This window comes from Dermochelys coriacea, chromosome 7, assembly GCF_009764565.3.
Source record: "Dermochelys coriacea isolate rDerCor1 chromosome 7, rDerCor1.pri.v4, whole genome shotgun sequence".
Taxonomy (NCBI): domain Eukaryota; kingdom Metazoa; phylum Chordata; order Testudines; family Dermochelyidae; genus Dermochelys; species Dermochelys coriacea.
In genome coordinates, this window is record NC_050074.1 from 61,703,946 (window position 1) to 61,716,297 (window position 12,352).

A 12,352-nucleotide genomic window follows, 5' to 3' on the forward strand; every position below is an offset into this window, starting at 1 on the left:
TAAGTGGTTTTGTTCTCAGCTTTAGAGAAGACCCAGGGGTTAGTGTTAGGAAGGTGATTGAGAGTTATACATTTCAATATTTTTTTAAGTAGCAAAGCTAAATGAAGTGAATGGCTTATCACCTCCATGTCCTGTTACTGGTGGTACTTATTCCTTTGCACTGGAGATGTGAGCAAGTTGGTAAGGGTAGCTGTAACTGGTGGTTGCTTTGTATAAAAAAGTTTCATGTGCTGTGTTTGCCAGAGCATGAGATATGCAGGTCATAAGCAAAAATACATTTTTTCAAGCGGAGATATTTGCAGCAGAGTTCCCTTTTATTTTAATTAATTACAATAAAGCATACAATCTTTAAGTACATATTACATTTTCTACTGTGCTACCTAAAAGCTACACTCCAATGTACACATGGCACACAACTCTGGTGGCATTTGCTTCAAAGAGGAAGTAAGTACCTCTAAATCAAAGCTGAGGCTTTACATAAAAATAGATTTTCCTCTCCAACGGTATTTGTAAAAAAATACAAAGTAAGGTGAGAAGCGGAAAGAAAGTGGAGTACTGAAGCAACAATCACTCCCAGGTTTGGATGCAGAAGGTTATTTTATCAGCTCATCTGTTGGTGGCACAAATGAAAGCTGAGTAAGGCAAACGCTTCCTAAGGCAGTATCTTGTAAACATGAGCAAAAGATTTTTCTGTTCATCAGAAAGGGTCTCAAGGCATGTGACAAATCTGACATGTCCCATGCTCACCTGGAAGCCTACCCATTCTCTCTGCTCCATTCTAGTTCTGAAGTGATGATATGCTGCACTGTGAAATGTTAACTTGTGGCAGGCTCTGAGAAAGGGTAGTATTCTCTCACCCTGCAGCAGTAAGACCTGCCATCACAAGAGGGTCCTGCTGGGTTGCATGGCCTTTGCCAGCGTGCTTCACCACCTGCAATTCTTGCTTTGGTATCTTATTTGGCAGTGTGTTAGTGGCATTCTGTGAACCACCCAATCCTCAAACAATCCTTGTTCAAAAGAATTTATTAAAAGTGTGAAATTATGTTAGAAAAAAAATCAATCTAGTTTAAAGCCATGTTTATAAAAAACAGACTACACTTTCATTTGAATAGCTGCTGTGAACAGAAATGCTTTGATCCCAAATTAATTAGTGTGCATTATTACTCAATTGGCACCTAATAGCAACATATGTCACTAAGCAGTCGCAATTTCCAAATCTGAAGGAAAAAAATAGTACTACTTGCTCTGGCAAATAGAGCATCTTCTCATGTCCGGACTTGGAATTTTCCTGCTTTTGTGATGTACTTGACACCTTTAAAAGGCTTGTATTTCTCTCCAAACATGTCAAGGCGATTTACTTTCAATCCTACACAAAGGGGAACATGAAGAGCAAGAGTTTACATTTTCACAATCCCCTCCCCTTGAAGTCTGGATAATCTGCTTTGGAAATGACCTGAGCAGAGGAGTTTAGTTCTTCCATCTAGCAAGCACTGCTGTTCTGTTTGAATTGGTTTCTCCTCTAACCTTTCCTTCTCAGTTGATTTTTATGCCAGAAGGGATGACTGTAATCCTCTTCTAGTCTAGGGCTTCTTAACCTGGCAGTGCAGCCACCCCATCTCTCCTATATTGCTAAGTGAGAGAGAGATCCTGGTACACAGATCCATTCTGACCTGTTGCATAGCACGATTCTGTACAATAGCTACACCTCTGAGCTAAATAGGCAATTGGACTATAACAGAGCTTTTACAAAGACATCCACTCTTGCTTTAAAAGTTTTCAAACGATGGAAAACTACAGCAGCCCTTGGTCAACGCCAGCAATGGTTAGTTACCTTCACGGTTACAAGTTTGCACTTATTTCCAAGCTGAAGTTAATCACACCTTTTTGAAAGTCTTTCCTTAGAACTGAGGCCATTAATCCTGATTTGTTCAAGTCTCCAGTTATTCACATAAGCACTATGCATAAGCACAGCATGCGGTCATTAGCAAACGCAGGTTAGCACAGGTACAAGAGATGGAAAAAAGCTCAAAATAGAGAGGGAACATGTGTACGTCTCAAAAGGGTTTTGGTTGGCAACACAAATTTCAGCCATCAGTAAGCTTTGAGGTCAGCACTGTGGAGTCTAGAAAGTCCTCCGGATAGGCCAATGCAAGTTGAGCAGTGTTTCAGTAGGTGAGTGGCCTCCTCAACTGCACTGCAGCTCCAGAGGCTGTGCCTGAGTTGCCAAGATTGGTCATTTGCTATACACCTGACCACCACAGCATTTTGGAATCTCCCCAGTGAGAAGGTGCTTACACTACCACAGTCTTGTGCCCTTGCTAACCCACTGCCCTCACTGATCCTCATTCCCACCTCATTAGGTTGTAAGTAATGTTTTCTGCACGTGTATAATCAAATATATAGAATATGCCTGAGTTAAGGTTAAGGCCCTGTTCCTGCAAACACTTGCTTATGGGAGTAACTTTATACAATTCCAATTGGTTTCAATGGTGGTCACATACTTTGTTTGTAGAACTGGGGCCTGCAGGCTTAATTTCTCACGTCCATGGTTGTATTAACACTGTAGCCTTCATGCTCTGAAACTAGAGGAGTTACTCTGAAGCTGATGGAGGCAGTTAAGAGCTTTCAATGATTACCAGAGTTAGGAGGAGAAATAATTTCCCAAAATAAAATTGTCACTGATAATCAGGATGGGTTTTTTCTGTGCTAGGCCCACAGAAGTCAAAGAACTAAGGAAAACCATGCTACTGCACACTAAACTCTTCCTCGCCCTGCACCAGAGAAGTTCATGTATGTTCCAGGCAAAAGCCTGTGAAATGCCCACTGTTTTGCCCTGGAAAGGCCATGAGAAATGATCCAAATCAAGATTTCATTATCTTCTACTTGCATGATGAAACTTAGTGTTTCAAGGTAACTTCATCTGTTTGAACTGAACTCTCCTTTGTGTTCTGCAGATTCGCTAGGTCAGCAGCTCCAATTCAAAGCTAGGAGACCCCTATTTCTACAATTCCCTACTTCCTCCAACCATATTAGTTCTGATTAATGCAGCTATCTCACCTGAAATAGCTAGTTGTTGTATCTTAAACTGAACATTTAGACTGGGATTCTCCTCTGGCTTGGGGGCTCCAGATTGCAGATTCACTATGCCCTTAAGATTTGGTAGCTTTTGAGGGGTAATTTTGCCAATGTCCCAAGTTAACACCTAAAAAAAAAAAAAAGTAGTGAGTGAATTTTAGCAAATACTTTGTCAAGTTAATATCTAGCTGCTAGTTTGTGGGTTGAGCAGGGAAGCTAGTCTGTAGAAAAATTCTGGCAGCTGACACCAGGTCTGGGCAGGACCATTGCCTGGATTAAATCCAAAGTGAATCTGCCTTCCTGCTGCCAGATAAAAGCAATGACCGGGGGTCAGGAACCCTTAATGGGACCCATTTCCTTAGCATTGGTGCCTGATAAAATAACTCAGATAAGTCAACAGGGCACGAGAGAGAGGGGGGAAGCAGCATAAAGCTAGCAGGTACCCAGGTAGGAGAGAATTAGAGGAGGTGGAGAGAAGGAAGAGGAGGGATTTGCAGTTAGAAGACCATCTGCATCACCAGGGCTTTATAGGTTCAATTGTTTCAGGTGACTGTTACTCTTTTAGAAGGAAAGATTAGTACAAAAGCCACATTTGGCCCTTCTCTCCATTCCATTAAAGCTTTTAATGTACCAAAATTAACAGGACAAACAATGCTGGCAAAAGGCATCAGACACAAGTCAGCAGAGCTGTAGGAACAGGGTTTTGCGACTGCAGCCTGATCATACATTGAACGCAACAGGAGGTAGGAATTGACACAATGTGTGCTTGCCTAGCTCTACAGGGGCAGATCAAGTGTCCTGTGGTGCATGATAGGCCAGCAGACTAACTAACTATTAAGGTAAATCAAGTTTTGGTTCCAAGCCATACACAGTCCTTTGGACACAATTTCATGCATCTCTGTACTAATGCACAACAAGATGTTACAGTGGGGGGAAGACAGCAAGATTTTCTGTCTTCTTTCCTACTTTTTATTTTGCCTCTTCCCAAATCAGTTTTCCTGAACGAGGGTAGAAAGGGACACTGATCATTTGCATGATTTTACCAACGTGAGAAGAACCAGAAGCTGGTTGTGTAAGTAGGTTTTACTTGTGTTTTGGGGCTATTTGCTCCTTTGCACACCTTCCCTTTCACCTGGGGCAAAGTTCTGGTATGTTTGTCTGCCTTGGGCTCTGTTCACTTTTTGATTCAATAATTTATTTTCATTTTTAATCAGTCAGTCTGTTTCTTCGGGGAACTGTTGCTTCTTGCTCAAAGCAAGAGCTAACTGGCAACTTTCTGAGCTTACTGCTGCCCCAGGAAATGACATGAAACATACAGTAGTGGGCCTTGGCCCAAACCCCATCCTACTACAATTGCTCTTGAGCGTCAAAGAAAGCTTTAAGAGTTCTGGGTGTCAAGTCCCATGTGCAAGAGTCTTAAGTTTGAATATATCATTCCAACATAGTTCTGAGAAGCAAAATTATAGGTCAACTGTTTTCCATTCCACTCCCTGTTTTTTTACAAAGGTTTTTTGGGTGGCATGAGAGCAACAGCAAACATACCCAAATCCGCCCCCTATTCTGCTACTTGCTAACTATTTTGCCTGTTGCAGCTTATACCCGCCTGGTACTTGCTGTTTGAGTTTAAAGTTCTGCTGCAGCAGTTACACGTAAATATCTTCTCTCAGAGCTTGGGGGGAGGGCATGCACCACAAATGAAATTGACACAAAGTGTGAACAGGCATTAAACAAACTGAAAGTGTGTGGTTCTGTCGTCCTTTTTAGAATTATGGTAACAACACAGATACAAAATGTGGTTTCAAAGATGACTGTGGCCCTTAAAAAAATTACCAGAAAAAATGATAAAGCCAGAAGTTTTTTAGATCATCATAAAACTATAGTGAATGGTTAAGTTTATATTTTTGCTAAGGTACGTAAAGCACTCGAGTATGAAGCTCTATCGATTTCTTTAATTTTGTCTGCATTGAATTTAAAGACTGAAATAAACAGCTCAAGACTTACTTTAAGGACGGGATCAAACGTATAGCTGCCTTGTGTGGAAGTAAGGTTCATGTTTAGTACAGCTTTTGGCATATGAACCGTCACAATGACTCCTTCCACTGTCTTTCCCATATTCTGTTTAGGTCCAATTGTAACATCGAATCTCCCTGAAGAGCTGTTCTCCTTAAAACTGATTATGTGTTTCACATACACAGGAATTGCTACCAAGCTGAAGACAGAAACTGGGAATTAAAAGACTACTTCAGATAAATTAGGGGAAATAAAAGTACAGTTTGCAGAGGATTCTTATTCTATCATGGTGTTGGCAGGAAAAATCAAAACCAATTTCTCTTGAAAGTAATACTCTCCTAAAAAAGATTCAAAAGGGGGGAACAAAAAAAATCAAAAGTCCTTAAGTTAGTGGTTTGTGATGCAACAGCAAGTTCTATTGGTGGTTAATAGTTTTACTACAATCAATACAAAAAGGTACTTACAGGCAATCTGACTGGACACATTCTCACTTTTGCCTACATTAAAATGAAACCGAGCTTGAAGATAATTGCAGTTTAGTGGAGGTTTTTTTAAAGCCAGTGAAGACCAATGTATTACTGAGAGATAGCATCTTAATTACAGAGCAGTTTCTAGCAATGGAAACATCAGGAGTTAAATCTTCCATTACAAGCTAGTGATCTGTCCAGTTGAACAATCACAGCTAAGATGATATCGGCATCTCTGCCAAGAAGGGTTTTTTTATGTTAGAAAAACTGTGACAGAGCATCCCATTAAATAAATCTCAGACAGCTACCCATGAACATGCATTTAGCAATAATGAGAATTCTAGTCATTAAATCATAAACCAGAGCAAATTGAGATGTTCATGAGATTATTCCAGGGCATGTTTACAGGGGGCATTAGCCCACAAGTGGGGTGTGGATTCCAGTGTGCACTACCATGGTGTGCACTAAATGGCCCATATGCCACCTGCTGGTGTGTACTAAAAGTTCCCTAGGGAACATTAATGAATCCTGTTTGAAAATTTTAGTGCACGCCAGCAGGGTCCGCACAGGCAGTTGAGTGCACAACATCCTAGTCCGCACTAGAATTTGCTCCCCTCTTGCATGGACTAACGCACTGTGCAGACAAGTCGTAAATGAAGGCTGGGTAGCGAACACAACTTACTTTTGGGAGCTCACACGGTAGGATATCAGTCTGAAGTTGCCGTCTGGAGGAATAAATGAGAGCACTCTTTCAGACTCCCAACGCTTGAACCGAATACAGGGATGGAAACTGACATCATCCAGAAGCCTTGGGTTCTACAGGAAGTAAGACAAATGTAAGCTTCTCCCACATCTGGTGAAGGTTTGATATCAGTTGGCTTATTCCTTCCTTCCCACCCCAGCCTCCTAGCTTTGCTGCTGCAGAGAGGTGCTAGACCAGAGATGGGCAAACTACGGCCAGAGGGACCCTCCTGCCCAGCCCCTGAACTCCTGGCCCGTGAGGCTCACCCCCGGCCCTTCCCCGCTGTTCCCCCACCCTCCCCTGCAGCCTCAGCTCACTGCGCCGCCAGCGCCATGCTCTAGGCAGTGAGGCTGCAAGATCTTCTGGGCAGCGCAGCTGCAGAGCCGGCCTAACCTGGTGCTCTGTGGTGCGCGGTGGCGTGGCTGGCTCCAACTGGGTGGCACGGTTGCCTGTCCTGGTGCTCTGGGCGGTGCGGCTGTAGCATCGCCAGCCACCGGTGCTCCAGGCAGCATGGTAAGGGGGCAGGGCGGATTGGATAGAGGGCAGGGGAGTTCAGGGTGGTGGTCGGGGGCGGGGTGTGGATAGGGGTCGGGATGGTCAGAGGGCAGGGAGTTTAAATGGGGGCAGGAGAAGTCAGGAAGGAGGGCAGCAGTGGGGGGCAGTCAGGGAGAAGAGGGGGGGGTTCTAACTCTGCTAGAAATACAACAAAAAAACACAGTTACATTTAGATGGCCAATTGCATTGCTAGGTTTACCATGAATGAAAGAGAAAGATCAGGCATTCCTGACAACTTAATGCAGGAATCAATGACACCTTGAATTTCTGCAAAGACTGTGGAACCTGGAAAAGTAGTGAGAGAGAGAGAGAGAGAGAGAGAGAGAGAGATATGATTTAGTATACTGTGGTCAGCTTACCAAATATAACAGGAGGTGCACTAAAGAGGACAAAAATGCATCATACACAATGGTGCAGATATCACTATGTTTAGCACCCAGCTATGCAAACAGGAAGTATCATTCTTGTTACATATGTCACAGAAGGCTTACTGGGGTATATCAGCTGCAGCAAACAATTGTTCAGGTCCCATCCCAGTTGATTATTGCTTCATCACACAGGATTTGCTACATTGAACATTGCTGTGTCTAAACAGGCATCCTGTCCCTAGCAGTTGCCAATATGTGTTTGAGAATATTGTGACAATCTATAACCCTATGTTCACCTCTTTTACAAGACTATGATAAATTCTGTACGAAGTATGCCTTGTGAGGTATTATTTGACAACTCAATTTGCTGATCATCATAATTGTCCTGGTAAAATGTGTGACAGTGTATGTAAAGTTAAGATTTTACTGTATGATATTACTAAGAGCAGTCACAAACCAGTTCCTCAGTGACAAAAGGCAAACTGATGCCTCAGCCAGATGTCAACAAAATCAAATAGACCATCACCTGGTTAATTGGCCATTTTTTGGCAGGAAAAAGGGTGTGAGCGAGAAATTTACATCTTGGCAAAGAAACAGCTGGAGGTTCCTGTCCCCATAGACTGTCTCCTGAATCCTAGCTGGAGATGATTCTCAAAGAAAAGGGTAAGTATAAAGAATGGGGAACAGATGTCATGGGTAGAAAGAAAGGGAGAAATGATTTGGGGCAACACCACTACCTGAAGAACAAAGAAACAGCTTTGGATTGAGGGAGGAATCCTGTATGAAAGAAATTCAGCCACCAGTCTGATAGAACTTGCGAGAAACCTTTTGCTTTGAATTCACTTAGCTTGCTAAAGTTAGATATTAGTTGTGTTCTTACTTTTTATTTCTTTGTAATCAATTCTGACTTGTATGCCTCATTACTTGTAATCACTTACAAACTATCTTTCTGTAGCTAATAAACTTGTTTTATCTAAACCAGTGTGTTTAGATTGAAATGTTTGGGAAACTCCATTTGGGAGTACAGGATTTGTGAATATCATAGTCTATAAATAAAAATGATGGACTTTAGATGAGCTTGTATCATCCAGGAGAGGGCTGGCCAGTATAAGATGCACATTTCTGGGGAAAGTCTGTGACTGGGAATTAGCTGGTAATTCAAGAGCGGTTGGCTGTAGCACTCAGACAGTATAACTGGGAGTGATTTATTGGCTGGAAGCTGTGTATGAGGAGACCAAGAGTGGTAGCTCTCATAGTGAAGCACTGTAAAAGGTGCCAGAGGCTGGAGAATTGATGGGATCAGCTGTTCAACAGTCAAAATTGTACCCTGGGTAATGTCACATATGAAAGCTCCTCCCCCTCACCATTCTACTCTTAATAAGAGTAATAAGAGTATACGGAGGCGCAAGCAAGAGAAAAAACGTGATACGCACAGGTGATCAGCTCTTGTCAAGAAACACTAGTCTAGATTATCCTTGTCTTTCATAGATTGCAATGTTGTGGGTTACTCTCATTGTTTAGTGAAATAAGTCTCTTACGTCTGTCATTTCTTGACAGACAAGGCAAGACCATGAGATTTCTTATCTAGCAAGCAACTGCTTCCTTAAATGCCCCACAGGAACAAAAATGTCTTGAGTCTTTAATAGAATTCTGGGCTTATGTATCCATAAAACAGAAGAATTAATTGGGAGGGAGGTGGGGGAGAAATTCAGAAGCTACTGTTCACTCATTTTGAAAGGGGCCGGAAGAGAGGAAACTTAGGCTAATGTTTACATTAGTGACGTGACTGAAGAGGGAGAGATACCATTTCAAATGGACATGATTTGAGAGTCTCTGTATAAAATGAGGCAACGTCCTATGCTGTGGAAGGAGCCTTATCAGTTGCATACATTCTAATGAAGTCTAGGAGTCTCTCAAAAAAGGAAGAGAGATCCTTTGAGGAACTCAAGTCAAAATCTTAGGGCGGGAAATATGAACTGCTCACAACTAGTGCAACAACATAGGATTCAAATAGTCTCAGACTTTGCTGGAAGAGGGAGCCATAATGGAAGTACAGATGGTAGTTTTGTTATACCATTACTAACTGGGTATACCTATAATATTTTTTGGATGGTATTGAGCAAGTTAGGTGCAATCCATGTTATGTATCAAGGTATTCTGACTGTCATGCCCCGCATTCAATATTTCAGCATTCATACTGTCTGGCTACTTGGAAAAGAACGTTCTCTCAATGTTACACAGAGGCAGATAATGGGGAAGCTGGAGAGGTGGTGAGTGACAACTTTTGTCCTGCTCATACGGTGAGGAGCCTTGAACATAAGGATGAGTTGTTAGCATAAAAGAACAGTGGACATAAAGATAACAGACAACCTAAAGCTTTGGCCTTAAAGAAATATTCTTCCTTTAATAACTGTAAGAAGGTACCAATAGATAAACCAAAATTATCTAGATGCAGATACTTCTTGCAAATCAAAAGCTTGCTGAGTAAGTGGCCCAGGCCACATTGCTATTATGAGATTAAAGAAATAGGTTTGTGCATGGTATTTCAAACTGGCAGCATACTTATTTGTTATGTATAAGGCAGCCAGTTAGACTGCTTGAATTCTCTCTAAACAGCACTAGCTAAATAGAATGTTGAAATGTCCTTTGACAAGCACATCTGCGTTGACATGACATCTTACCCGATTTGTCTATAATTGCATCTATTTCTTCAATTACATCAAAATAGGCTTCGTTGTTTGTGTACTTTACCACTGCTCTGCGCCAAGGAATGTTGGACAGCTGTCCAGTGGGAAGTGTTTCACCCATATTGCTACTGCCTGGGAAATGCAGACAATTCAAACAAACAATCCGTTAGAAGGTTTGTTCCAGATCCCACAGTTAAGCACCAAAATAAGACAAACCCAGGAACCGAATTATAAACATCAGGATTTCCTTAATTGGATGATCCAGTGTCACATTTTCTGAAAGAGTCCGTTCTGACAGTGCTCTACTCTGCATTCTTTGCACCTCTAAATATTTGACCTGAGTCAGCATAGCTTTTAGGGTGCTAACAATGCAGGATTAGTGATTTAGGAGCCAAAGTTGCTTAAGACACATTTGAATATTTTACCCTCTTGTAGTCAAAATTTGAATAGAAAAATTGTTCTTAACCATAAAGGTAAATATAGAATAATAGAAGTATAGGACTGTAAGGGATATAGAGATGTCATCTAGTCAAGTCCCCTGCACTCGAGGCAGGACTAAGTAATAACTAGACCATTTCTGACCGGTGTTTGTCTAATCAATTCTTAAAAACCTCCAAAGACTGAGATTCCACAACTTCCCTAGGCAATTTGTTCCAGTGCTAACCGTCAGGATAGTTTAGAAAGTTTTTCCTAAAGTCCAACATAAACCTCCCTTGCTGCATTTTAAGTCCATTGCTTCTTGTCCTATCCTCAGAGGTTAAGGAGAACAATTTTTCAACCTCCTCCGTGTAACAATCTTCTATGTACTTAAACTATTATGTCCCTTGTCAATCTTCTCTTCTCCAAACTAAACTCAGTTTATTCAATCTTTCCTCACTGGTCATGTTTTCTAGACCTTTAATTATTTTTGTTGCTCTTCTCTGGACTTTGTCAAATTTGTTCACATCTTTTCTAAAATGTGGCACCAAGAACTAGGCAACAATACTCCAGTTAAGGCCTAATCAGTATGGAATAGAGCAGAAGAATTACTTCTCATGTCTTCCTTACAACACTCCTGCTAATACATCCCAGAATGTTTGCTTTTTTTGCAACAGTGGTAACAGTATTGACTCATATTTACCTTATGATCCACTAACCCCCAGATCGCTTTCCACAGTACATCCTCCTAGGTAGTCATTACTCATTTTGTATGTGTGTAACTCGGGGTCGGCAACCTATAGCACATGTGCCAAAGACGACATGCGAGCCAATTTTTAATGACACACTGCTGTCTGCCGGACCCGAGCAGACAGCAGCGTGCACTAAAAATCCAGCCCGGCCCGCCCTTTTCCGCCCCCCACTCTCTCCTTGTAGGGCAGGCAAGCTTCCCCCTCCCCCCGCCTCTTCCCCCAGCGTGCTGGGTTCCTGCCCTTCCTTCTCTCCCTCCCTGTGGCTGATCAGCTGATGGCCCTTGCTATGGGGACCTTGGGGAAGGAGGTGGAATCAGGGCATATCCCCTCCAGCCCCCTGCCGTGAGCTGCTCAGGGCAGGGGGCTAGTAGCACCCCCACGACCCCAGCCCACACACCCAGCCCCATGCCCTGACCCCTGCACCCCCCCTCATACCCCAGCCCTGACTGGCACCCCCCCCACATATCCAGCCCCCCCAGCCCCCACCCTGAATCCTGCACCCCCCACATCCCCAGGCCCCCCCACATCCCATGCCCTGACTCTTGCATCCCCCACATCCCCACTCCCACCCTGAGCACTAAACGGGAGCTCCTGCATCCCCCTTCCACATTCCCACCTGCACCCTTCGCACCAAATGGGAGCTGCCTAGGTAAGCGTTCCACACCCAAACCTCCTGCCTCAACCCCGAGCCCCCTCCCTCATTCTAGCTTCTGGCCAGACCCTGCACCCCACACCCCAGCCTGCTCCTTCACCCCCAGCCCTGTTCTCAGCACATTCCCACCCTCATCTCAGTACAGAGAGAGAAAGAGAACGGCTAGAACCAGGGAGAAGGTAGGTACCCACTCTATGTGGGCAGGCTAGGATCCCAGACCGGCAGCGAGCTGAGCGGGGCCAGCAGCTGGGACCCTGACTGGCAGGAGCCAGCGGACAGAACCCGACCGACAGCGGGCTGAGCGGCAGCAGGCTGAGCCACTCAGACCACTGCCAGTCTGGGGTCCTGGCCATCAGCCCCGCTCAGCCCACTGCTGGGCTGGGGTTCTGGCTGCCTGCTTCTTGCCAGCCGGGGTCCTGACTGCAGGCCCTGCTCAGCCCGCTGCTGGCTTAGGTGAACGGAACCCCAGGCCAGCAGCGTAAGATTAGCATTTTAATTTAATTTTAAATGAAGCTTCTTAAACATTTTTAAAGTCTTGTTTACATACGATAATAGTTTAGTTATATAATATATAGACTTATAGAGAGACCTTCTAAAAAACGTTAAAATGTATTATTGGCATGCGAA

At 43.4% G+C, this 12,352-nt stretch overlaps 1 protein-coding gene across 3 annotated transcripts in view; it reads right to left on the bottom strand.

Annotated features, from left to right (window-relative positions):
• Nucleotides 1–293: 293 nt before the first annotated feature.
• AP3M1 (adaptor related protein complex 3 subunit mu 1) overlaps nucleotides 294–12,352 on the bottom strand; it is a 48,736-nt gene continuing 36,677 nt past the window's right edge. For 2 of the 3 annotated variants that reach the window (XM_043519909.1, XM_038408743.2), the window contains exons 4-9: nucleotides 9,899–10,036; nucleotides 7,049–7,134; nucleotides 6,235–6,368; nucleotides 5,077–5,284; nucleotides 3,058–3,202; nucleotides 294–1,366 (exon numbers count right to left, since the gene is read on the bottom strand). In XM_043519909.1, the coding sequence (XP_043375844.1) occupies nucleotides 1,266–1,366; nucleotides 3,058–3,202; nucleotides 5,077–5,284; nucleotides 6,235–6,368; nucleotides 7,049–7,134; nucleotides 9,899–10,036 (812 nt within the window). In that variant the 3' untranslated portion in view covers nucleotides 294–1,265. The remainder of the gene's footprint in view (nucleotides 1,367–3,057; nucleotides 3,203–5,076; nucleotides 5,285–6,234; nucleotides 6,369–7,048; nucleotides 7,135–9,898; nucleotides 10,037–12,352) is intronic. The other variant, XM_038408744.1, reaches the window with a different exon arrangement.